We start from the raw sequence: 21,440 nt of genomic DNA on the forward strand, positions 1-21,440 counted from the left end.
TGTCTTAGAGATGTGGCCGTGCAGGAGGAGTGTGGGGGAGAGACACTCAAGAGTTTGCTTGCTTGCTTTTTTTTTTTTTTTTCCCCTTTAAATTTCTCCTCTATCCAATAAGGAATAACTATACAGCTCCACCAGCACTCACTCTCACTTTGCCAGGAGATTTCACATCTCGTATCCTTTCAAGCAGTGCTAGCTTCTTCCCTAAGTACCTGAAAACCCCTCAGTGTGCTTTTACTTAATTGCCTTTTGAACTTTCTCCAAGATCTGTTCCCTTTAGGTGTTGCAGGAAGTACTCCATGATCACCCCAGCACCTTCAGCAGGAACACCTTGGTGCTGTGGGGAAGAGGGAACTGTCAGGTAGCTGGGGTGGCTTTTCTGCTTCTCCTACCACAGACATGGACTGCCAGAGAGCACAGTGATGGGCACCCCATAAACCCCCTGTCTCTTCCTGGCCTTCACAGCTGCGTGGGCAAAGCCTGCTGTATCCAGCTCCTTTGCACCTCACTTTGGTGTCTGGGTTCTCAGCAGCTCCTGCACCCAGCCCAGCAGCCATGGCCTGGGAGGAAGCCCAGGTGAGCAGAGAAGGGAATTTCAGGGTTCCTAACTCACTCCTAACTCCTTCCCATGTCTCAGTTTGAGAAGGAGCTCCTGGCCATGGCAGTTAAACCAGCCTGCACTGGCCCCTGCTTTCCCCTCAGCTGCTCCTGAAGGTCAGTCACAGGCCATGACAATTTTGTCAAGGTAGCTGCAGTTTGAGAGGGGGAAAAAAATGCTTTTCCTCTCAATCCCTTCAGCTTTGAGCTGCTGGTGATGCCATAAATTGCCTTACTTCTGTGGTTACTGCAAAGCTTTCAGGGTGGCCAGGACATGAATTCCTCACAGAAAAGAAGAAGCAGGGGGAAAGGAAACAGCAAGAAGGGCCTTCCCTGCCTTGGGGATCTGTCACAAGGGCTCAGCGAGGCTCCAAGGATGTGCTGTAGCTCTGCAATCTGCTCTTGGGTAACTGCCTCTCACTCCCCTCTCACCAGTGCACATCTTCCTCCCAGCCTGTGCCTCTCATTCGTGTTCCAGCAGCTCCATCTGGCTCCTTGGCCCCTCTGATCAGCTCCTCCTCATGGAGCTGCAGGACCTCCAGGTTTTTTACTGCACTTCAGCTCTGGAGTAACCAGCACAGACAGAGCTCGTCCAGCATCACAGGGCTGTGGCAGAGCTGCTGAGCAAAGTGCCTAGATGGTTGCACCCCCTGCCCTGAGCTGCACAGCACCAGTCCTCTGCCAGTCCTTCCATCCTGGGCCTTAAATCCAGCTGTGCATGAGACACAAGTGGGGTGCTGTGCCACTCCACACCACCCACCCTCACCTGAGCGCTCTGCTGAGGTATCGTGGGAGATCATTGGGAAATTGGCAGCAAAGCGTCAGCACTGCCACAGGAGGTGTTTGCTGTGGGGGTTGCTCCAGCACTGAGCAGGGTAAGAACAGGTAATTCTGCAGAAAGCTGTAGATCTCCCAGTCCTCTGCTCTGGAGAAAGAGCCTCCATGGAGTAAAGGAGCAACGCAGGTTGGCTTTGGAGAGGTATGGATGATGAGTTTGTCCATTGTTTAAAGGAAAAGCTGGCCCAAGGTGCAGGGTTCTTGGTCTTTTCCCAGCAAAGGCAGCTGCATGGAATAATTTACCCTGGGCAGAGCTCAATGCAAGCAGAGCCATACAGGAACTGCCAGAGGGGTGAAAACTCAGAGACTTTGGATTTGGTTTAGAAAATAAAATAAAAGCAAGAAGGTTTTAAAAAGTTAATGTTCATCTACCTTGTGGCTGCAGAATCTTCCCGTGCTTGGACATCATTCCTACAGCTGAGGATTAAAAAGGCATCATCCCTTTGGATGGGTCTGGGCTCACATGACTCCGGGAGCGTGGAGATTTGAGGAAGAACTATTGAATGTCGTGAACTTTGCAGCTGGGCGGGGCCTCGGTTGGGCAGAAAAGCTTCCCACCTGAGCAGTGCTCCCAGGAGCCAGCCTGACTTAGGAGCCAGCAACTAACCCGAGAGGCTCCGAGTGTTGGGAGAGGATCAAAAAGCTCCTCTGGCAGTAAATCTTTCACCTGCCATGTGACTCACTGGGGCTTGTGGCCATTCCTCCGAGGTCGGCCCCGGGTCAGGATTTCTCCTGTCTCTTTAGCCCCCAAATCTGCAGATTTTTGTCTTATCTTTGACGCCATCTTGACACCGAAAACAAATTATGGCCCAATTACCCTTACTCAGAGGGGCTGGGGCCACCTTAAACGGCCACAACTCCCAGGCGCTTCCTTAAGAGCGGTAATTAGGGGGGCGTGGGGAGGGGGCAACAACTGGGGGTACCCCTGGCATGGGGCTGCCCTTGCTCCCCTGTTTGCCAAGGCAGGAGGGGACATCCCATGCAGCCCCTGCTATCCTATCCATCCCATCCTATCCCCTTCTGTCCCGTCCCGTCCCTGCCGCACCTTCGGGCTCCGCAGAGGCGAGCAGAGGTGGGGCTCCCTGCCCCAGCCCCCCCAGCCCTGTGTCACCCAGAGGTGACCTGTGCCTGGCCAGCCCAGAGGGGCCCCGGGAGCAGCCCCGGCCCTGGCCGTGACCTTCGGGACGACCTCGAGCGCGTCCCTGCCCGGGCTGGGGACCGGCCGTGCCTCTCATTCCAGGCCGGGACATTTCCCTGCTCACCCCGAGAAACGCGGGACAGCAGCATCGCGGCTGAACCGCCCTAACAACCGACCTGAAACTTCTAAACATTGTTTTTCTTCCCATCTTTCAGTGTCGTTACACTGTCTTCTCCTCTGCTCTGTCCCTGGGCATTTGTTTGCCCAGGCTTGTGCTGTCTGCCTGAACCCAGCAGCTGTTTTGGGAACTGGCAAATCCAGCCTGCAGCCTGGACAGTGCTCATGGGTGATCGGGTGGCTGGGTCTGGGTGTTTCTTTCTCCTCCTTTTATTTTTCTTTTTTTTCTTTTTTTTTTCTTTTTTTTTTCTTTTTTTTTCTTTTTTTTTTCTTTTTTTTTTTTTTTTTTTTTGTCAGATTGGTATTTTATTTGGCTCCATCCTGTCTACCGAGCTGTCCAGTGTAACCCTTCCCTTGCTGCTTCTGAGATAAGAATAGGCTCCCCCGAGATCAGATAAACAGGCCCATAAATACCTACAACAACAAGAAGCGGGGTCTGGGCTTGGCAGGAAAGAAGGGGGGGAGAAGTCAAAAAAGGAGCCATTCCTTTGCGTGCCAAACCAGAGGTGCAGAGCGAGGGGAGAGAAGCACCCGACAGCCTCCTCACCCACAGCATTGCCCCCTTGGCCAGGCAGGGCTGGCAGCAGGGTGCCCTGCCGTGCCCCTCGTGCCTGGATTCCAGCGGCAGGGAACCTGGCACGTAAGATGCTGCCCCGGGGCCGAGCGATCCCGGCGTGCGTGTTCCTCTGCCCGGGCAGCAGCCGGCCCCGCCTGCGTGCCCCAAGCCAGCTGCTTCCCAACGGCATCAAGTTCACGGCAGGGTCGAGCCGCAGGTATGTGCAGGGCCATGTCCCCTGACCGATGAGCTAGGCACTTCGATAGCCAAAAACGCAAAGCTGGTGGCCAAACCGTTCTTCCGGTGAGTTCTGGTGCCGGCGGCACCGGGAGCGCTGCCGGGACGCCGCTGCCAGCCGTGGCTCGCTGCCGGAGGATGGGAGGCTGTCCCTGGGCAGGGCTCCCATCCCCCTGCAGCTCCTCTTCCTCTGGGGGTGAAGGGCGACCCCATCCTAGGCTGGAACAGGCGCTGAGCTGGAAGCTCGTGTCCCGTCCCGGAGCCGAGCTGGGGACGGAGCTGGCTGCTGGCAATGCAGCCCTTCCAAAGCGTCCTGGGGAGCGGGAAAGCCCGAGGCTGCAGGACGTGTTTAGTGTTTTTTTTCTCCCCTTTCTTCCCCCAAACGCTAAGCCACTACCTCACAGGAAAACTCCTTTGCTGGGCAGGGAAATCCTCTGCAGCCGTGGAAACAGAGAGCGCTTTCACTTGGAAAATCCTGAGAAACGGGAGGCTGGCACTGGGAATACCTTCCTCAGCAGGTACCACCACCAGAAACCTGTGGTAAGAAAAGAAAAAATCCTGCGGATGCAGGTAGAACATCGCCCTGGCTGTGCAGGGTGCCCCTTCCCAGAAGCAAAACTGGAAACACACAGGGTAAAAACCAGCGGAGGTTTCTGGTGGGGTGAAAGGTGCGCAGCCAGAGTGATGTACCGTGGTGTGCCGGCACCGGGAACACGATTCCCGTGCAGAGTCACCTTTGTGTCACAGCAGAGCAAGTCCCGAGTCCCCACTTAACCCTTTCCCTCATCGCTGCCGAAGGGCAGCCCCGTTTGGTGCTGGATGGATACACGGATACCGGCTGGCACATATGAACAGGACTGCGGACACATTTATGGGGTGCTGGATTGCAGTGTTAGTGACAGCTTGGGAGCTTTCCCATAAGAATCCAGCCTTTAGGAGACTCTGAAACTTAGACATAAAATATGATCTCTGAGGCTTTCTGTATGTTTTCTTTTTTTTCTTTTTCCCTTTTTCCCCCCCTTTGAACGCATTCGAGTATAGGAGTGCCCTACTCTACTTCACTCATGGAAGTGATATCATGCTAAAGCTCTTACACCTCAAACGAAAAAGTACCACTGCGGGCGAGCGTTGCTCTTCTCTGGCAGTCAATTTTCATCCCAGCCTCGCTCAAAGGGATCAGAAAATAGATCAGGGGAAGGGAAGGCAGCCGTGCAGCGGCTCCGGAGCGAGGTTGCTTCACGCAGCCAGATTCTTCTTCGTCGAGAGTTAATTACACTGGCTGCACTCCACAATGTTTGTGTGTCCCTCCGTCCGTATTTGTACACATGCACAAAGTGGTTATAAAACCCAAGCCGGTTCCCCACGGGTGAGCTGGGCTATTCTTGGTGTGTACAAATTGATCAATGTGTCCGTATTTTACAGACGTTGCATCATTATTTCTATACCTTTAGTCGCAATCAAAAGCTTGGTTTCAAACAGAAAATGTAAACGTCCCTGCTGTGAGCCCTCAGATTAGCCCTAGAATAATGTACACATTTCCCCGTGCTGTTTTTCTTCGCCCCAAGCAGCCGCCCGAGTATCAGGGTTTATCCCGGTGTCTCTGGGAGCGGCAGCGTGGGCAGGATCAGGCTCTGAGCCCCCGCACACACGTCTGGGAACTCTTTGGTAAGAGCAGCGTGTGTGCACAGTGATGGGGATTTGGCTTTAATTATTAAGGATTATTAAGGATTTGTGCCTGAGTGGTGACAGAATTTGGGCTGCGTTAGCGTTGCTGTGTCTGAGGCTGGTGGCATCCATCGTGTTCGGATGGCGAGGAGGGGACGCTGCTCCTTCGAAATGCGGCCGAGGCAGCGCCTGGCAGGGGATCCCTGTGAGAAAGTGCTGCCGGTGCCAGAGCCGGCCGGGCTGCCCCGGCAGGACAGGGGAGCCGAGCCCGGCTCTCTGCGTGGCAGCAACAAAACCTGGGACTCCACAGCTCTGTGCTGCCATCCAGAAGCTGAAAAGGGCTGATCCTGCCATCCTTCCCCATGCCAAATACGAGTCCAGTCCCTCCAGCTGGGCTTCTGGGGAGGGAAGGGAAGGGGTGGTAGGGCAGGGGCAGAGTCCGTGCCCCGGAGGAGGTCGCGGGGACGTTTGCGGAGCTCCACCAGCTCCTGCGGTGAGCAAGGACGGCACAAACATGTCTCAAAGGATCCCGAGCTCCCCAAGGAGGAATTCCCTCACATGGATCGGCCCCACAGCAGAATACTGACTTCAGGGATGTCTTTAATCCCGCAGCACCCCTGTGGACAGTGCAGGGGACCTGGCCAGAGCAGCGCGATTGCCGGAACAGGGGAAAGCAGAGGGCTCGGACCCGAGGCCGTTTGCATAAAGTTTAAATTTTATTTTATTAAAATTTTTTTAGCTATTCAGTTTTAAATACGTGGTGTGGCGCGCTCGGTCCCTCGGGAAGTGGTCATGCAGATCTGAGGTAGAAAACCCGGCACAGGAGTGTTCCCAAATGCACCTCTAGGTAGTTTCACCGCAGCCACACGTCGGTCAGGCAGCGGAAGGGGAGAGGGGGTCGGGGGCTCGTATTTACAACAGCAAAAGGATCGAACCGCTCCAGTCCGGCCCGGCAGGGCAGGAGCCGCCGATCGCTGCTGGCAGCGGGAAGGAGAAACGATTACTGCAACTGCGGGAAGGCGGCACGGGGAAAGGGCCCGGCTGGTCCCCGCTGCCGACGAGGCGGGCAGGACCGAGCCCGCAAAGCGCTCTCGCCTCTCTCCCGCGGAGCATCGCCCGGGCGGGGGGCAGCCGGGCCGGCTCCCCGTGTCCTGCGCCTGGATGGGCTCCGGGGCCGGGCTGGGCTCTCTCCGACATTGCACATGGAGGAGCGGGCGGGGAGGGCCATCGGGGCGGCGGGGCAGCTCTCAGGGGTTCAGTTCCAGAGCCCAGACCTGCTGGGGCCAACCCGTCCGGCCCTTCAGCTTCTTCTCGCCGTGACCCAGAGGCTGCGAATAGACCTCGGGCTGCTGCGGGAGAGGAGATGGGGAGAGGAGGGAGAAAGGAGCGGTCAGGAACGGAGCGGGGTCCCGGGCAGCCCGCCCGCCCCTTGCGCCCGCCGCAGGGCTGCGGCCGGGCCCCGCAGCTCCGAGCGGCTTTGCCAGCCCGAGGACAAAGAGGGGCTTTGGAGGTCCCCACCCCGCCACCCGCCCGCTGCAGCACGGGCAGAAGCGGCTGCCCTTGCTCCGAATCGCTCCTGCGCCCGCTCGTCCCGGGAGAGGTGAAGGACAGGCCGGGAGAAGCTCCTGCCAGTCCCGGACCCGGGGGCTGACCCCTCGCGGAAAGTGCTCGGAAGCACGGGCTGGCTATTTTTCGACGAGTTTCCCTTCACGGATTTGTTAGTTATTACTATTATTATTGTTGCTGTTGTTATTGCGCTGGGGAAAAAAGGCTTCAGCGAGGCCGGGACATTTTAGAGAATTTCTCCTCCCCAGTCCCGGGGTTTATCCCCCCGCTCCGGGCCCACGGAGATCAGGGACGCAGGTCCCCATCCACCTCTTACCGTCTCCCTTTTCCTCTTGTTCTCCCTGCCGTCCGCCTTCTTGAGCTCGGCTTTGAAGCCCTCGGTGTCCCCAGGCTGGCTGTCCTTGGCCAGCACCTCCATCAGGTAGGCGATGTAGCTGGTGGCCAGGCGCAGGGTCTTGATTTTGGAGAGCTTGGTGTCGGCGGGCACGTTGGGGATGCACTCGCGGAGCTCGGCGAAGGCGCTGTTGATGCTCTCCGTCCTCCGCCGCTCCTTCTTGGGTCCCCCGACACCTTTTCGCCGTCCCAGGCGGCCGCTGAGAGCCTCCAGCCGCCCCGGGCCGGCCGGGCCGTACTCGGCGGGGCCGTAGTTCGGGCTCTGCCCGGCGAGCTCGGGGGTCGCCTCGGCCGGGTTGAGCACCCAGCCGGGGAAGTAGGCGCGCTCCTGGTGGCACCGCGCCGCCGGCCCGAAGAGGAAGGGGTCGTGCAGCATGTGGTGGTGGTGGTGGTGGTGGTGGTGATGCTGGTAGCCCCCCACCAGGTTCATGATCCGCTCCGCTGGCCCCGGGGGCCGCTCAGCAGCGCTCCATGGCCGGGCGGGAGGCGCTCCCCGCCGGGCGGGCGCGGCGGGCTGCGGGGAGCGCGGCTCCGGTGGCGGAGGCGGCTGTGGGGTTTGGGGTGGGGTGGACGGGGTTTGGGGATTTGGGTTAGTTGTTTGGGGTTTTTTTAACCCCTTCTGGAGCCTCCCGACCCTGCCTTTATATAGGGCCGCGGCCCCCCCGCCGTGGAGCCAATGGGCAGGGGAGGATGCGCGGAGGCCCCGGGGGGAGCGAAGCGGCGGAGGGGGCGTGCGCCGCGCTCCGGGCTCCGGGCTCGGGCTCACACCTCCGCCGCTCGCCCTCGGTGCCGCCCGCCCCTCGCTGTCAGGAAGAAGGGGGTGAGGAAGAACCGAGGGGCACCCACCCCGTCCCGGAGCGCTCCGAGCCCCCCGAGAGCCGCCGCGCCCGGCCGGGGAGGAGAGCCGGCAGCGGGGCGGGGGAGCCGCGGCTGCCCGGACCTCCGACGGCCGGGCCGGGAGGGCAGTGCGGGATGCTCGGGGCCGCACTCGGAGCCGGGGGATGGGGAGAAAAGGGGGAAAAGTATCGGAGTGAGGCGGGCTGGGCACCCCTGCGGCTGGGGCTGGCAGGGATGGGGTGTGGGCTCCCTCCATACACACGGGGCTCCTGGCCCACGCCTGCGTTGCACAGCTGCACAGGGATGTGCACTGCACGTGTGTGCAGCACATGCCCACGCTGTGCAAAGCACGCTGCACAAATCCACACTGCACTTGTGTTGGTTACACCATGCACTGCTGCTCTCACCTACGTACTGCACGCGTTGCCCACACGCACCACAAAGATGCTGCGTGCACCACACAGCTTCTGTGCTGTACACGCACTCCACAAACACGTTACATATGCACCCATATATGTTACATACACCAGCAGCACGGATGTGCCACGTGCACCATGTCTTTGTAAGTATATGACACACACACGTGTGGCACACGGACAGCTATGACACACATGGTTTATAAGCACACGTGTGTGCTGCTCGCCCGTGTACAGACTCTGCATAGATACATAAATATATAAAAATTATACTGCCCATGCACACTATTGTATTTACAATAGGGAGCTGGGGACCTGCCCTGCATTTTCCCATCCCAGCCTGGCCACGAAAGGGCCAGGGGGGACATGCTGGGGTTGGGATCTTGTACTTCACCACAGCCCCAAACCCAAGCTCAGGGTGGGGCCTGAAGTGGACAGCAGCACATCCTGCTGGCCTCTGCACCCATGGGTGACAGATCCCCAGGACGATGTCTCCCAGAGCCAGGGCTTCACCCCCAGCCCTGCTGGGCGACACTGGGGCTGACCCCTGCTCTTGCCGCGGTGCTGCAGTGAGGACGGGCTGGGCACGGCAGCGCTGGTCACAGCACGGCGGGGCAGGAAGGGGCTTTGGGCCCGAGGTATGTTAGCGATTAACGGCGCTTTCCAGCGATTCATCTTGCAGCGGAGGGTGGAAACGTTGGAGGGTTGTTTGCAGGCGCTTGTATTAATCATCCGGGCTAACACACCATTAACGTCCTCCTGCATTTTAAAGATGACAAATTTTATTTGACTTCTCTCAATCACGGTTCCCGGGCGGATTCGGGAGCCACTTAAATGCCTCGGATTTTCCATCGTTAGTTGTTACAAGGCGAGCTGCAAAGGCAGGAGGCTGGGGGGGCCGGGGCAGGGTGCGAGCAGGTCTCCGGTTCTGCCGGGCTGGGGGGGAGCGGCCGTGCCGGATCTGCCCAGCTTTGTTCCCCCCTGCTTTGTTCTCAGCTGCTGCAAAGACCCCGCTTCCCCACCCCCTTTAAACAAGCGCCCTGCAAACATTTGCTAGTGATTACTCTCCTGTTGGAGCCAGGATTGGGTAGGGCGTCGTGTCCCTGATTTTCTCCAAAACAGCCGTGGTTGGGTGGGATCCCTGAGCCCGGCTCAGAGCTGATGGCAGCCAGTGCCCACCTGGGACCCCACTTCATGCCTCACCCCTCTATGCTGGTAGAGCATCACCTGTGGAGCCCTGCTCCTCTTACAAACCACCCAGGCTTCTCAGTGAGCTTCTCCCCAGCCCTGCAAACTGCCAGGTTAGAGTCTGTGGCACCCAAGCCCATCTCTAGAAATACCTCACAAAAATACCCCTTTCATCCCCATAGCCCTGCATTGCACAGGCCACTTACAGCCACATCCAGCTGGGAGCTGTCACCTTGAGCCGTGCACCAGAGTCACCTCCAGCCTCCAGCTGCCAAGCCAGGTAAGTCCAGCCCAAGCCTGGGCATTATCTTGCTTAATCCACCCCCTGATGGAGATCCCTGGACCCCGCAGAATTTGGAAGTGCTCAGCTGAGCAAATAGTGGGACCAAAGAGTTGATTTTTCCTTTGGAAAATAATTCTAATCTTTGGTGTTTTAATAAAATAATAAAACCAGAGCCCTTTTCATGCCGACACCTCCTAAATCAAACCAGACTGCCTTTGTCATGGCGTCCAAATTTAGCACTTCTCAAACTTTTGGTGAGTTTCTTTAATTTCACATCTCCCCACTCACATGAGGGAGAAAGCACGGAGCAGTTTGGATTAGGCGATTTATGGCTGGCATGGCAAGAGGAACCACGTTTCTCTCCATCTATTTGCCTTCAAATCCTTCCCAGGGAAAGATTCTTTGCCCTCATGGCCAGGTGATGGTGAGGGGGCCAATGCTGCATGTTGGCAGTGAGGTCATCCCAGGTCTCTGTGAACCCCAGCACCCCAAACTCAGCAGGGGCCACCAAGCCCTGCATCCATCCCCATTTCTGGGACAGGAGCCGGGGTTTTGGCCCTGGCCCCTCAGCCACCTCCTTATCAGCGCCCAGCCAGCGGCAGCCCCGGGTGTCCTGTGACTTTGACGCCAGCTCTGCTCCCCCCCTCCGGCTCTCTTATCTAAATAGGAGCGTAAATCAGGGCCTTGGCAGATGCCCTGGCAGGACAGGGACTCCATAAAAAGGGGCTCTGCTCCAGCTCTGTTTACATTGCAGCCCCGTAAAATATTCCCCTTGTCTTCCTTGTTAGCGTCTCCCTGCAGCATCCCGGCACCCTGCTGCACCCACACCCCCCCACACCCAGCTCCTCTGAAGCCCCAGGGTGCAGCCAGGAGGGTCCCAGCCCCTTCACCCCACAGCCCCACTCCGTGTCCCCCAGCAGGTTATGCCCAGGGTACCTCCTCACTCAGCCACTGCCTTCCATGCCCTCCTCAGCCGCTGCAGGCGCGGAGCAGGGCTGAGCCAGCTCCCCTGGGCAGCTGGGTTGTGTCTAAAGGTGCCCCTGGGTATTTATAGCACTTGCCTGAAATAATGCAATAATAATCACTCAGCACCTTCCTAACAGTTCTGCTCTCAGAGGCCTCAGGGGACAGTGGCAAAAACCCTTGGGAAACTGAGGCATGAGCAGAGTCTGCTTCAAGGAGAGCTGCAGAGAGCTTCTCTGGGGGGTTATTTTCCTCCTGGCATTGCAGGGAGCCAGAGAACCTGCAGAAGTGGATGGAATCAAGTCAGTTTGATCAGCAATGAACTCAGCTCTGGCATCACAGCCAAGGCATCTCTCAGGGCATCTCTCCTCCCCAGCAGGGTTTACCACACGTGTCCTGCTGTGCCAGGATGGGTTTCATAGGGGTGAGGGGTGCTGGGGTGCAGCAGAGTTCACACTTGTGCCCACACACTGCCTGAATCCCCCAGACTGCATCACTGGGCTGCTTGATCCTGCATCCCAGTACCCAGGGAGGTATGGTCTGTCAAAGCCCCACGGAAGGAGCAGGAGAAATTGGGGTGAGCACAGGGCTGTGCCTGGATGTTTTTGCTCCCAGCACCAACCCACAGCATCTTCTCTGTCCACACCCCTCCTGTGCCGTCCCTATGGCGACACACAGGATGACAGCAACCATTGCCCCTCAAGAAATACCATCTCTTTATGGCCAAACAGTCACTGTCTTGCATGGATAAATCAAAAGGAAAACAAAGCTTTACGGAAAAAAGTATTAAATTTTCCATGTGCTCCTGAAGGGATGGGCCAGGCACTCGCTGTTTATTTTTTGGGCTCTCTCTTTGCTAGTACTGTAAGTGACATTGTGTTTACAAAAGTTTTTATGTCATCAGAGCAAAGTCACAGCTCAGCTTCCTCTCCTGTGTATTTTATGTAGATGGATGTGTCTGTGAGGAACATTCTAACTAAACAGAGAGCTGGTTTATAGGAAAATGTATTTATTTGAAAAATCGTAACTCACAATTTCGGCAAAACCGGGCTCCACGTTTATTGCTGCTAATGGGGTGTGGCGGCCATAAATTAACCTGGAAAATTGCTGCGGCCATTTCAACAATGGCTCATTGTGCTGATGGAGCAGCAGCTCCTCAGAGAGGCTGATGTCAATTGGCAATTAGGTTTGGATGCAAACAACAGGTAAAGGGAAGGTAACAGCAGCCTCACACTGGAACCAGTCCCAAAATCATCACCCTAGGCTGGCGTGGGTGCCCTGAGTCTCACTTAAAACAGAGCTGTTCCCTCATCTGATTGCCATGGAAATCAGTGGAAGGAGGCTCGACCTGCTATAAGGGAAATTTATATTTATATTAAATTACCTGTCATAGACACTAAATTGGAGATGACAGAAAAACCCAGTCCATGAAGTCTGACTGGCAGCCCAGGTGAGCCACGTGCATGGAGAGTGGGTCCAGTTGCTCCCTGGTTGAAGAAGTTTTGCACTGAATCAGGAGTGATGCTTCTATCCTAAAACTTCTTTCCTGCTCAGATTCCTTGCTGAGATCCCCAAAACCTCGAGGCTGGCTGCTGACCCTGGGGTACAAGCTGCTACTGTCATTCTCCTATCCTTAATCACCTGGCTCAGGGCAGAGTTTGGCTGCTGGCTCGTGGTGGCAACTCTCCACTCGTGGGGAGTTGTGGAGAAGAGCTCCCAGATGATTCAGGTCCCTGACAAAAACCAGTGCCTTTCCCTCCTCGAACCACTTTCCACTCCTGAAGCAAATTTACAAGGACTCTAAAACGTCCTGCTCCAGGGCATCAGCCAACTGCTAATGGCTGGGGATTGGGAAAGACATTTCCTCTGCTGAGAAGGATTGCATAAGCGCTTATTAAGGCAGCTCCTGGCGTCCTCGTCAAAAGCATCTGGTTTGGGGCATAGCTGGAGACAAACTGCTGGCTCTGGATGGGCAGAGTTGGACTTGCTGCTTCCAGCCTTTCCCTTGTGCAGGTTTGGGTCATCTCCTCTGTGCTGGTGGGGAAAGGGAGGCAGGTCATGACTAGAGATGTGTCCTTCTCCCTCTCCCCCTGCTCTCCATTAACCCTGGTGGTGCCACTGTGGGGACTTCTCTTCCCACTCCTTCCAACTCCAGGAGCTCAGGGACCTTCCAAGCCCAGGTACCACAGCACCACGTGTGCATGAAGGATTTCTCTGCTCCCTGTTACACCAGCATCTCACATTCCTTGAAAGAGAAGCTTTCCTCCTGTCCCATTGCGACTGTGCCTGGCTCATGGGCTGGCCTGGCTCGGTGGGTGAGCTCCTGTCCTGCACCCTGTCTGTGTGACATTGCAGGTGAATGGCTTTGTGGTGAGGAAAGGCTGCTGACAGTGGTCCCAACCACCAAAAAAAGGTTGGGATACTTTTAACAGGGCTCTGCTGTGTCACAGGCTCAGTGTGATGTGCTGGCACTGCAGAGCAGCCAGAGCCAGGGAACAGCATCCTGTCCATGTTTCTCTGTGGTGGGACCATGTCCTGTATCCCTACTTCCCACCTGCCTCTCTGTGTGGATCCACATGGGGTTTTTAATTCATTTTGTCTCTAAGATTTTCAGGGCAATTCCAGTTCTCATCACACAGTGTCTCATGCCAGGTCTGGCTATGCCCTCCCAACTGTGCCAGGGGAGGAGAGTGAGAACTATTAGTGGTGCGTTATTATCCTGGTTATACTCAGCTCTCTCAAAATTCCAGCTTTTCTCTCTGCTCAGGTGCAGGTGCTGACTTCCATGGGAGCAGAGGGACTGATTTTCCCTTCGTTCCCCCCACTGCATCCTGAGCTGTCTGTGCAGCTGCCGGGCCAGCCATTACAGCAGGACTCTCAGGATGGGTTTTCTGAGGTTGGATTGAGATGGTTTTAAGAATTAACAAGCATCTGTTAATACTTTTTTTGCAACAGAAAATTATTTGGGAGTTGGGGGTCTTAAATAATTCTAATGCTTTTTCCCACCCTTTTTTCCCCTGTTTTATAAATGGGAGATGGCAGAAGCTTCCCCAGAGCTCATTATTCCCCATCCCAAACTGGGATCCAGCACCCAGCATGGCTGTGCTGCTGCTTTCACAGGCATGGGGGGACTTTGGGTCAAAAAGGCACAGAGACACTGAGTGTCCTTTTGTCAGTATGGTCCATGGTGTCACCATGGATATGGTACCTCCTTGCATCCAGGGAGTCACAGGATGGAGACATGCTGCAAAAAGTGAATCCAGACCTCCAAAGAATAACGCTTTTATTGTGTATCAATATACACAGTAAATATGTGACTCCTCCTAACATGCTCTGGAGGAAAAAACTGTCTGAAATGGAGATTATTGGAAGGAAATAAATTGCTCCCATAAAAATGCTGATCCCTCCCTACTTCTCAAAACTGAAACAAAATCATTTGCTGTGAGCTGAAGACCTTTCTTCTCTTGCTCCTGGTTTTCCAAGAAGAGCAGGGAACATGAAGGAAAAACAAGCCTTCCCCATTAAAACCCGCTTAAGTGAAACTCCAGTTTTCTCTTAAAGTTTGCTTGGAAACATTTGGAGCAGCTTCGTGCAAACCAGTTCTGCTCTTTGAAAGGCCATTAAAATAAAAAACACCCAACCCAAAATAGCCATCTCTGCAAGAAGCATCTTGTTTGGACAAAAGTGGTTTGTTTTACACCCTAAATCCAAACACTCCTGGGGGAATGTTGTGAAATCCGCCGCGCTGGCGGTGCAGCGGCTCCAGGGATGTTTTGTGGGACATGGGCAGAGCTGGTGGGTGCTGGCAAGGTGATGGCACCACCAGCACTTCCCTGCTGATCATCCCAGCTGCTGGAGTATCCCTGGCTTCAGCACAGGGCATTTTCCACCAGGGTGAAGGCTTGCAGGGGTGAGTTCTGGCAGGGAGGGAATTTCTACCAGAGTTCAGCCCCACTCTGGTCTTGCCCCAGAGCTCCTGTGGCCTCTCTGAAGGACCCATCATATGCAGGAGCTGAGAGCACTCACCCTGGGACAAACAAAAACCATTTTCTAATACAGTGTTAAAGCCCTTAATTTTTTTTTTTTAACATACTCCATGTTATACACTAAAATACCCCACAGTAATTCCTTAATTCCTAAGCCAGCAATATACACACCAGCAATCCTGATACGATATTCATACATATATATATATAAGAATAAACTTGCATATATAAATCAATATTTTACTATATATATAAATATACAAATGTATTATATTTTACTATTTTATATAGTAAAATATAATATTTTACTATATTTTAAAATATATATTTTAATACATAAACATGTATTATAAATATATATTTATATTATAAAAATATAAATATTTTACTATATAAAATAAATTTAACTAAAAATATAAAATAAATTTAACTACAAATATAATTACGATTGTACTCATAAATATAAAGAAATATATATAGCATGCGTATGTGTATATGGTGATGCTTTTTCTGCTAGTGGCATCAGTCTGTGATTTAGGAACAGATATTTCTATATATTAATATTTTTTTAGGCACAAATATTTAGGCACAAATAGGCCAGGCTTTGGCAGTGAAGTTTTGCCATGCAGGTGCCCCTCCTGTGCAGCAGGCCTGGGCTGGTGAAGCCCTGCCAGGAGCTCAGCACCTGTGGAGTTAGGGAGAAGCTGTTCCTCACGGATTTGCCTGAACCTGCCAGCTGCTGGGGGGAGCTGGGATGCTCTGGATGGGCACTCCTCCTCGCTGTGGCTCTCCAGGAGGAAGCTGGCCCAGCCTCATCTGCTCGGTGTGATGCTGGAATCCTGGGGTGGAGGGTGGTGAGCGCCCAGCGCCGCCTCCTCCCACCCCAAGAGCTGCTGCCCCTGCCTTTCTTCTGGAGGGGATGGGGGGAGAAAGGGCTACACCGCTGTGAAACTGCAGTGTAGCAGCAGTTTTAGGTGGTGATTGCTTTCTTGGGCCAAAAGGACAAGAAACATCATGTCTAAAGATGACAGGCTCGATTTGCTGTGTCATTAACCAGAGCCGAAACTCTAGATGGGCTGGGTCTCCTGTGAGCTGCACGCTGCTTCCCCTGCTGCTGCTGAGCTCTGATTCTGCCAGATAAAGGCCTTTGTGGGTGCATTTCTCTTGCTCAGACCTTGTTTTAATTCCATGGATGCTATTATGCAGTCTATGAGATGAGGAAGTTGTTTCTCCCCCACTCCCACATGTATCTGAATGTGACCCCTAAAATGCACAGGCCCCCAGCACACATGTGCTCCCCTGGGTGCTTGCAGGGGCTTCAAACAAGCACGAAGCATAACTCTTCTTCTCACCAGGGAAAAAAAACCTTCATGTCCAACCTTGCACAGCCATGAGATCTCATGGAAATAAGCCCAGGATACAACCCAGGAATGGTGACAATGGTGTGAGGTGCAAGCAGGCAGCAGAACGGGGAAGCCCCACAGGAGCCCCATAAGCGCCCATCCCTTGGTCCTGGCTGTGGTTACAAACCCCAGTCCAGGTTAAAAGCAGCTGCTGAACCCAAATGTGGTGGGTGAGGAGAGCAGCCAGCAGCCAGGTGAGCTGGGCTGCGGCGCTGGGCCACGCCAGGGGCTCAGCGGGGCTGATGGACACCAGCACTGAACACAAAGCACTTTGCAAAGGAGCACGGCTGCCTGGGCTCCGAGCAGCAGAAAGCTGGAGGTGACAGGGCTCACCCGGAGGCGGCTGGAAAGGGGCAGTGGAGCCGGGAGTGCAGTAGGAAAAAACACCGCAATAGGCAAAGCATCCCCCGTTTGCCCCTAAGCTCTGGCTCTTCCTGTGCTGATAACAAGCCCAGTAAATCTCCTTACAGCAATGAGACATTTTTTTCCCCTCTCCATCCCTCCTCACAGCTATGTCAGACCCTGCCGGCTGTGGGAACTGGGGTGGAACCGCCCCCCTCACCCCTCTGTGGGGAAGAAGCACGCAGCCCCCCGAGCATCCCAGCAGGTTCCAGAGGTTTCAAGCCCTGCCCTGAGGTGTGGGAAGGAGCTGGGAGTGGGCAGGAGCTGTCTCCTCTCTAATTGCCCCCGGAGCCTTATGGCTGAGCCACTTGCTGCTATCTCAGGCCATCGCAGCTGGTGCTGGGCTGAGTCAGGAGAGATGGAGACTGATACTGCCCCTCTGTCCGACTGACAGGGGTGCAGGGCAAGAGTGGAGGAAGAAAACCTGGGATGTACATGTCCAAAATCTCCCTGGCCTGAGTGCTTTGTCTGAAATAGGGAGCTCAGGCAGTGAGCAGGTTCCCATCAGCAATTTGTTGCTCAGCCCTGGGCTGGGTGAGCCCCAGCGACCTGTTAGATGTAGTTCTTGACTTGGGAGAGTTTGAGCCTGCCCAAAACCTGGCAGAAAGAGCACTTCTGTTCTGAAAAAGCAGCTCTGGATATGCTTTAGGAGTCGTGGTGGGACACGGGGTTCATAATTTCCCATGCAGGAGATGGCCACAGAGCTTCCTCCCAATTGCTCTTTTTGTGGCTGAGGGCCGGGACGCCTTTCTGGTCCCACCACGCTGCTGTTCCCTCCTCACAGCCAGGACCCTGCCACCGAATTGCCCCCAGCAAATGCCACCATGCCATGGCTCAGCTGCTGCCCTGCTGGGATCTTCCTCCCTGGTGCATCAGCAAACACTGCTCAATCTCCCCTTCCTCTCGTGAATTCCTCATAAATTTCCCGCTGCCGGCTCCACCAGCGCCGTGTTCCCATTAAACCTTGCAGGCTGATTGCATCTGTCAGTGTCACTGTCCGGGGCTGGAATGTGTCATCCTGCTCCAGAGGAGTCATGTATTCAGCCATGGCAGAGCATTTCAGGACAAAGCACTGGGTTAGATCACAGTGGGACAGTTTTTCTGCAGTGGCAAGCGCTGATCCATCTCGTGTAGCAGGAGGAAAGCACCGCCTCTGGATTCTTTCCTATTTATTTTTCCTAAACAGAGGGCTGAGAAGTGCGAGAGTCACCTACCAACAGGATCCTGAACTTTGCTGGGGAGTCCTAAAGAAAGGGAGTTTGCTTTAAAAAGCCTCCAAACCCCATGAATTTGAAGCAGACATTTTATTCCACTGTCCCTGTCATGTCTCACCACTTTTGTCCAGATTCTTGGGGAGCCTGTTGGTGGCAGGGGTGGCTCCAGAGCTGCATGTACTTTGGGGTCCCTGCTGTGTGGCAGCAAGGGCTGGGGCTTGTGGGGTCTGGGATGCCCACAGTAGCTGAGGAAGCTGGTACAACCATGACCCAGCATCTCACCATGTCCCTGCAGGCAGTGGGACAGGAAAAGTCTGGTGGTGACAGTGCAGTGACCATGGGGAACAGGCAGCTGCGACACTCCCATGCCCACACCAGGTCCTTAATGGTGAGGAGGAGGGGTCTCTTGAGATATTAGATGTGATAATCAGACATTCAGAATTAAAACACAAAATGAAATTATGTTTCTGCTCTCATTATTGATATAAGCGTGCAGGAACCCCACATGCTGGGAAATACTTCATCCTGACCCTCAGGAGCTTTATCCCCCTGTCCCTGCCTGGGGAAATCTCATCCCTGTAATGGCAGAGGTGTGTGTTTGGATGGGGCATGGAGTGAGATGAGGAGATGAAGGGACAGCTGTAACCTTGAGGACAAGCACCCTTGCACAGCGGCTGTGCAGCAGGAGCGAGTCAGTCCCGGCAGTGATGGACTCAACTGTCTTCCTTTGGGATACATATCCTTGGATGGTCCCATGCCACTGGTAGCAGGTTTCCCATTGCTGTTCCTCAGCTACCTGAGCTGGTGTCCTCCAAGGGGGGCTCAGATGCACTGGGAAGCTCCTCTCCCCGTGGTGCTGCCCGCTGACCTGCGTATGGTAAGGGTGGAAGAGACAGTCAGTCTGTGTTGCTTTGTTTATAAGAACATATTTGCAGTGATTGATGTCTGAGCTGGGGAAGTATGCTTGCAAGTGAGACTTTAAAACATGAATCAAACAATGTTTGGAATATGTATGCTGCTCTGTCAAACATTTCTCGGCGTTTGGAGTCTGCAGAGCCTGCGCGTCCAGAGGTACCAGTGCCTGCGCAGAGGTGTCTGCAGGGAAAGCATCCACCACGCTGTGAGGATGAGTGTGGGCATCCTTCAGCCTCGCCATCAGCTCTCCACACCGGGAGGCTGCTGGGAACAGTTCAGGATTTGCAGCCGTGGCCAGGGGTGCACGTGGAGGCGTCCCATTAAGCGCCGTCCATCACGGGACATTCCTTTCCGCGACGCTCCTTACTGCCAAACTGTCCCTGGGGCCTGCTGAGGAATGGGAGCGGCCCTGCAGGACAGAGTCGGCTTTCAGGCTTCCTTCCCCTCCAGATAACCCGACTGCCCGTGGAGAGAAGAAAGGTCTGGAAGGGGCGGGCCACATCCAGATGTTCACTAAGTGCATTAAGACCCTCAGCCAGAGGAGCACATGCTTCAGGTTAAGCCCCTGAGCAGTCCCAGCTGCAGCAGAATTAATGAAGTCTTCACTTAATCACTTACTGAATGCTCTCCCTGATAAGGACCGGGGTAGTTTATAGTGGACAGGGAATCTTCTCAGGGATTCTCTTTGCATGTCCTGCTTGGACAGTCCTGTATGGGCATCCCTCCACACTGGCATCCCTGCTGCCATGCCAGCTTCTTTATCCGTGGAGCAGTGTGGGTTTCCCAGCTAAGAGAGCTGCCTGCACTATAATGCAGGAATTGTGGATCTCATCCCATATTTTCTGTAGCTTTTCTTTGTCTTCTATTCATAGGGATGATCCACTTCCCATTGCCCATGGAGCGGGGCTGGACACTGCTCATCTCAACAGAACCAGCCGTGGAAATCACTGTCAGCTGTTGGAACACCTCTGTCCCAGCTGCTCCATCCCACTTCCTTCAGGTCCCAGGGGATACTTTGCTCTCCTAACCCCAAAATGGCCCTGGGCCACCACTTCACAGAGAGGAACCTGCTGAGGGGAGTGATGTCTTCAGACTCGGGAACTTGCAGACATGACGTGATGGTACCAGGTGTTGTGTCATGCTCAGAGAAGCATCATCACCCCAGTAAGCTGTCCTGGTGGGCAGGATCTCTGGGGTAATGCCAAGCCCACCTTTTCTGGGAAAGGGATTGGTTGGGAACAGCCTGAGAGGAGCAGGTGCCAGCTGGCTGTCATTCACTGCCCATAGATGATGTACCCAGCCCCAGACTGGGTGAGGCATTTGGAACACAGAGGGACACCAGAAACTGGGCATCCCTCCAAGGTGGGCAGACCTTTCTCCTCTAGGCTCTCTGCCCACTGCTGCCCATGGGGACAGCAGGTCTGCTTGTCTTACTCCTCCTCCCAGCCATTATTTATTTATTTGTTTTTCCCAGGAATCCCAAGAAAACCATTGGAAAGTCTCCTGCTCCTCCACCCAGCACACCACCCTTGTGTGAAGTCTCTCTAAGTGCACGCATGGAAAACACATCCCATGGGCAGATCCCCTTCTCACGGGTCTGCTGTCGTTGCCTTTTAGCACAAGGGAGATTTATTCACTTCACGGGTATTTTTAAAAGGCATTTTTTTTATAGCTGGGCTTCTCCTACTTAGGGGAGATTAGGAGATTGTATTTCATGGCTTCTTGTGGATCCCCTTTCGCAGGCTCTAATGAACTATGGATGAGTGACCATGGTAATCCAGTCTGTGCAGGACCTCATTAAAGTCACCAAGGCCTTTATAATAACTGGCTGCATCTGATCACGTTACTCCTTTAAATCGTTGATTCCACTGGTATATGAGAGCCTGCTCTTAGCCCAGCACAGGCAGCAGGAGCTTTGCTCTGAGCTCTCACCCCCTGTGCTGCTAACGAGGCACAATTTGATTAACTCACATTGCAGAAAGGCCACAGGATTTCCCTTCACTGTTTTGCTCAGCCAACCCCAGTCAAAGCAGGCAGTGTCCCATGCTGCTGGAAGCAGGTGGATGGTGCAAAGAAAAGATCCCAACATTTCACAGTTATAAATGGAACTTTAGGAGAGAGCTGGCAAGTGGCTCTCTGGGGCCACATCCAGCCTGTGCCTGTGTGATGGCACCAGGGCATGCAGCACTTTCAGCTCCATACCTTGTGAAAAGCAGCCTGGAGCAGTCCTGGCTGTCCTGACTGGCAACTGCCTGCAGCTAGAGTTGCTCCTGTGCTTGCCACCCCAAGCCCACAGCATCCTCACAGTGGCAGGGCTCACAGCCCCGGAGCTGTGGGATGGATCCCACCTCAGAATCCCAGTAAGATGGAGCCCAGCACTCCAGTAAAACAGGCTGCAGCCACTCTGGCAGTGAGGTTTGCCCTCCTGCCCCACACTGGGGGGGTGGTCCTGACCCCTACCCATATCCCTTCCTTACTGAAAGCAGACACAGGCATCCCAGCAAATATCCAGAGGGGCAGGGTGGGGGCAGGAAAAGAAGAAAAAAAAAAAAGCCAGATCCATCTGCAAAAACCCAGGCAGAAATGTTTCTTTGTCTTGGAAAGTGTCAGCGAAAGAAATTCCCTTTGAGGGTAGGTTTGTGTTTGCAAGACTTCAAACCCCTCATCTGG

At 54.5% G+C, this 21,440-nt stretch overlaps 2 protein-coding genes across 5 annotated transcripts; one reads left to right on the forward strand and one right to left on the reverse strand.

Moving 5' to 3' along the window:
- The first annotated feature begins 3,246 nt into the window (after positions 1-3,246).
- On the forward strand, positions 3,247-20,590 carry LOC146766190 (uncharacterized). Of its 3 annotated transcripts, none has more exons than XM_085591429.1 (4): positions 3,247-3,519; positions 3,965-4,079; positions 9,787-9,884; positions 19,643-20,590. In XM_085591429.1, the coding sequence occupies exons 1-4, from the start codon at positions 3,392-3,394 to the stop codon at positions 19,842-19,844; spliced, it is 543 nt and encodes a 180-aa protein (XP_085447555.1). In that variant the 5' UTR covers positions 3,247-3,391; the 3' UTR covers positions 19,845-20,590. The 3 variants fall into 3 exon arrangements, 2 of the variants coding, with proteins under 2 accessions (XP_085447555.1, XP_085447558.1); XM_085591432.1 differs by having other exon boundaries at positions 3,965-4,057; XR_014958331.1 differs by lacking the exons at positions 3,247-3,519; positions 3,965-4,079 and adding an exon at positions 9,345-9,503.
- On the reverse strand, positions 5,789-7,780 carry HAND1 (heart and neural crest derivatives expressed 1). Of its 2 annotated transcripts, none has more exons than XM_021552208.3 (2): positions 7,087-7,780; positions 5,789-6,553 (listed from the first exon to the last, which is right to left on the reverse strand). In XM_021552208.3, the coding sequence occupies exons 1-2, from the start codon at positions 7,591-7,593 to the stop codon at positions 6,452-6,454; spliced, it is 609 nt and encodes a 202-aa protein (XP_021407883.3). In that variant the 5' UTR covers positions 7,594-7,780; the 3' UTR covers positions 5,789-6,451. The 2 variants fall into 2 exon arrangements, with proteins under 2 accessions (XP_021407883.3, XP_085447554.1); XM_085591428.1 differs by having other exon boundaries at positions 5,898-6,550.
- Positions 20,591-21,440: the final 850 nt, after the last annotated feature.

The sequence above is a fragment of the Lonchura striata genome, chromosome 13 (genome assembly GCF_050655825.1).
Source record: "Lonchura striata isolate lonStrDom1 chromosome 13, ASM5065582v1, whole genome shotgun sequence".
In the NCBI taxonomy this organism is placed as follows: Eukaryota; Metazoa; Chordata; class Aves; order Passeriformes; family Estrildidae; genus Lonchura; species Lonchura striata.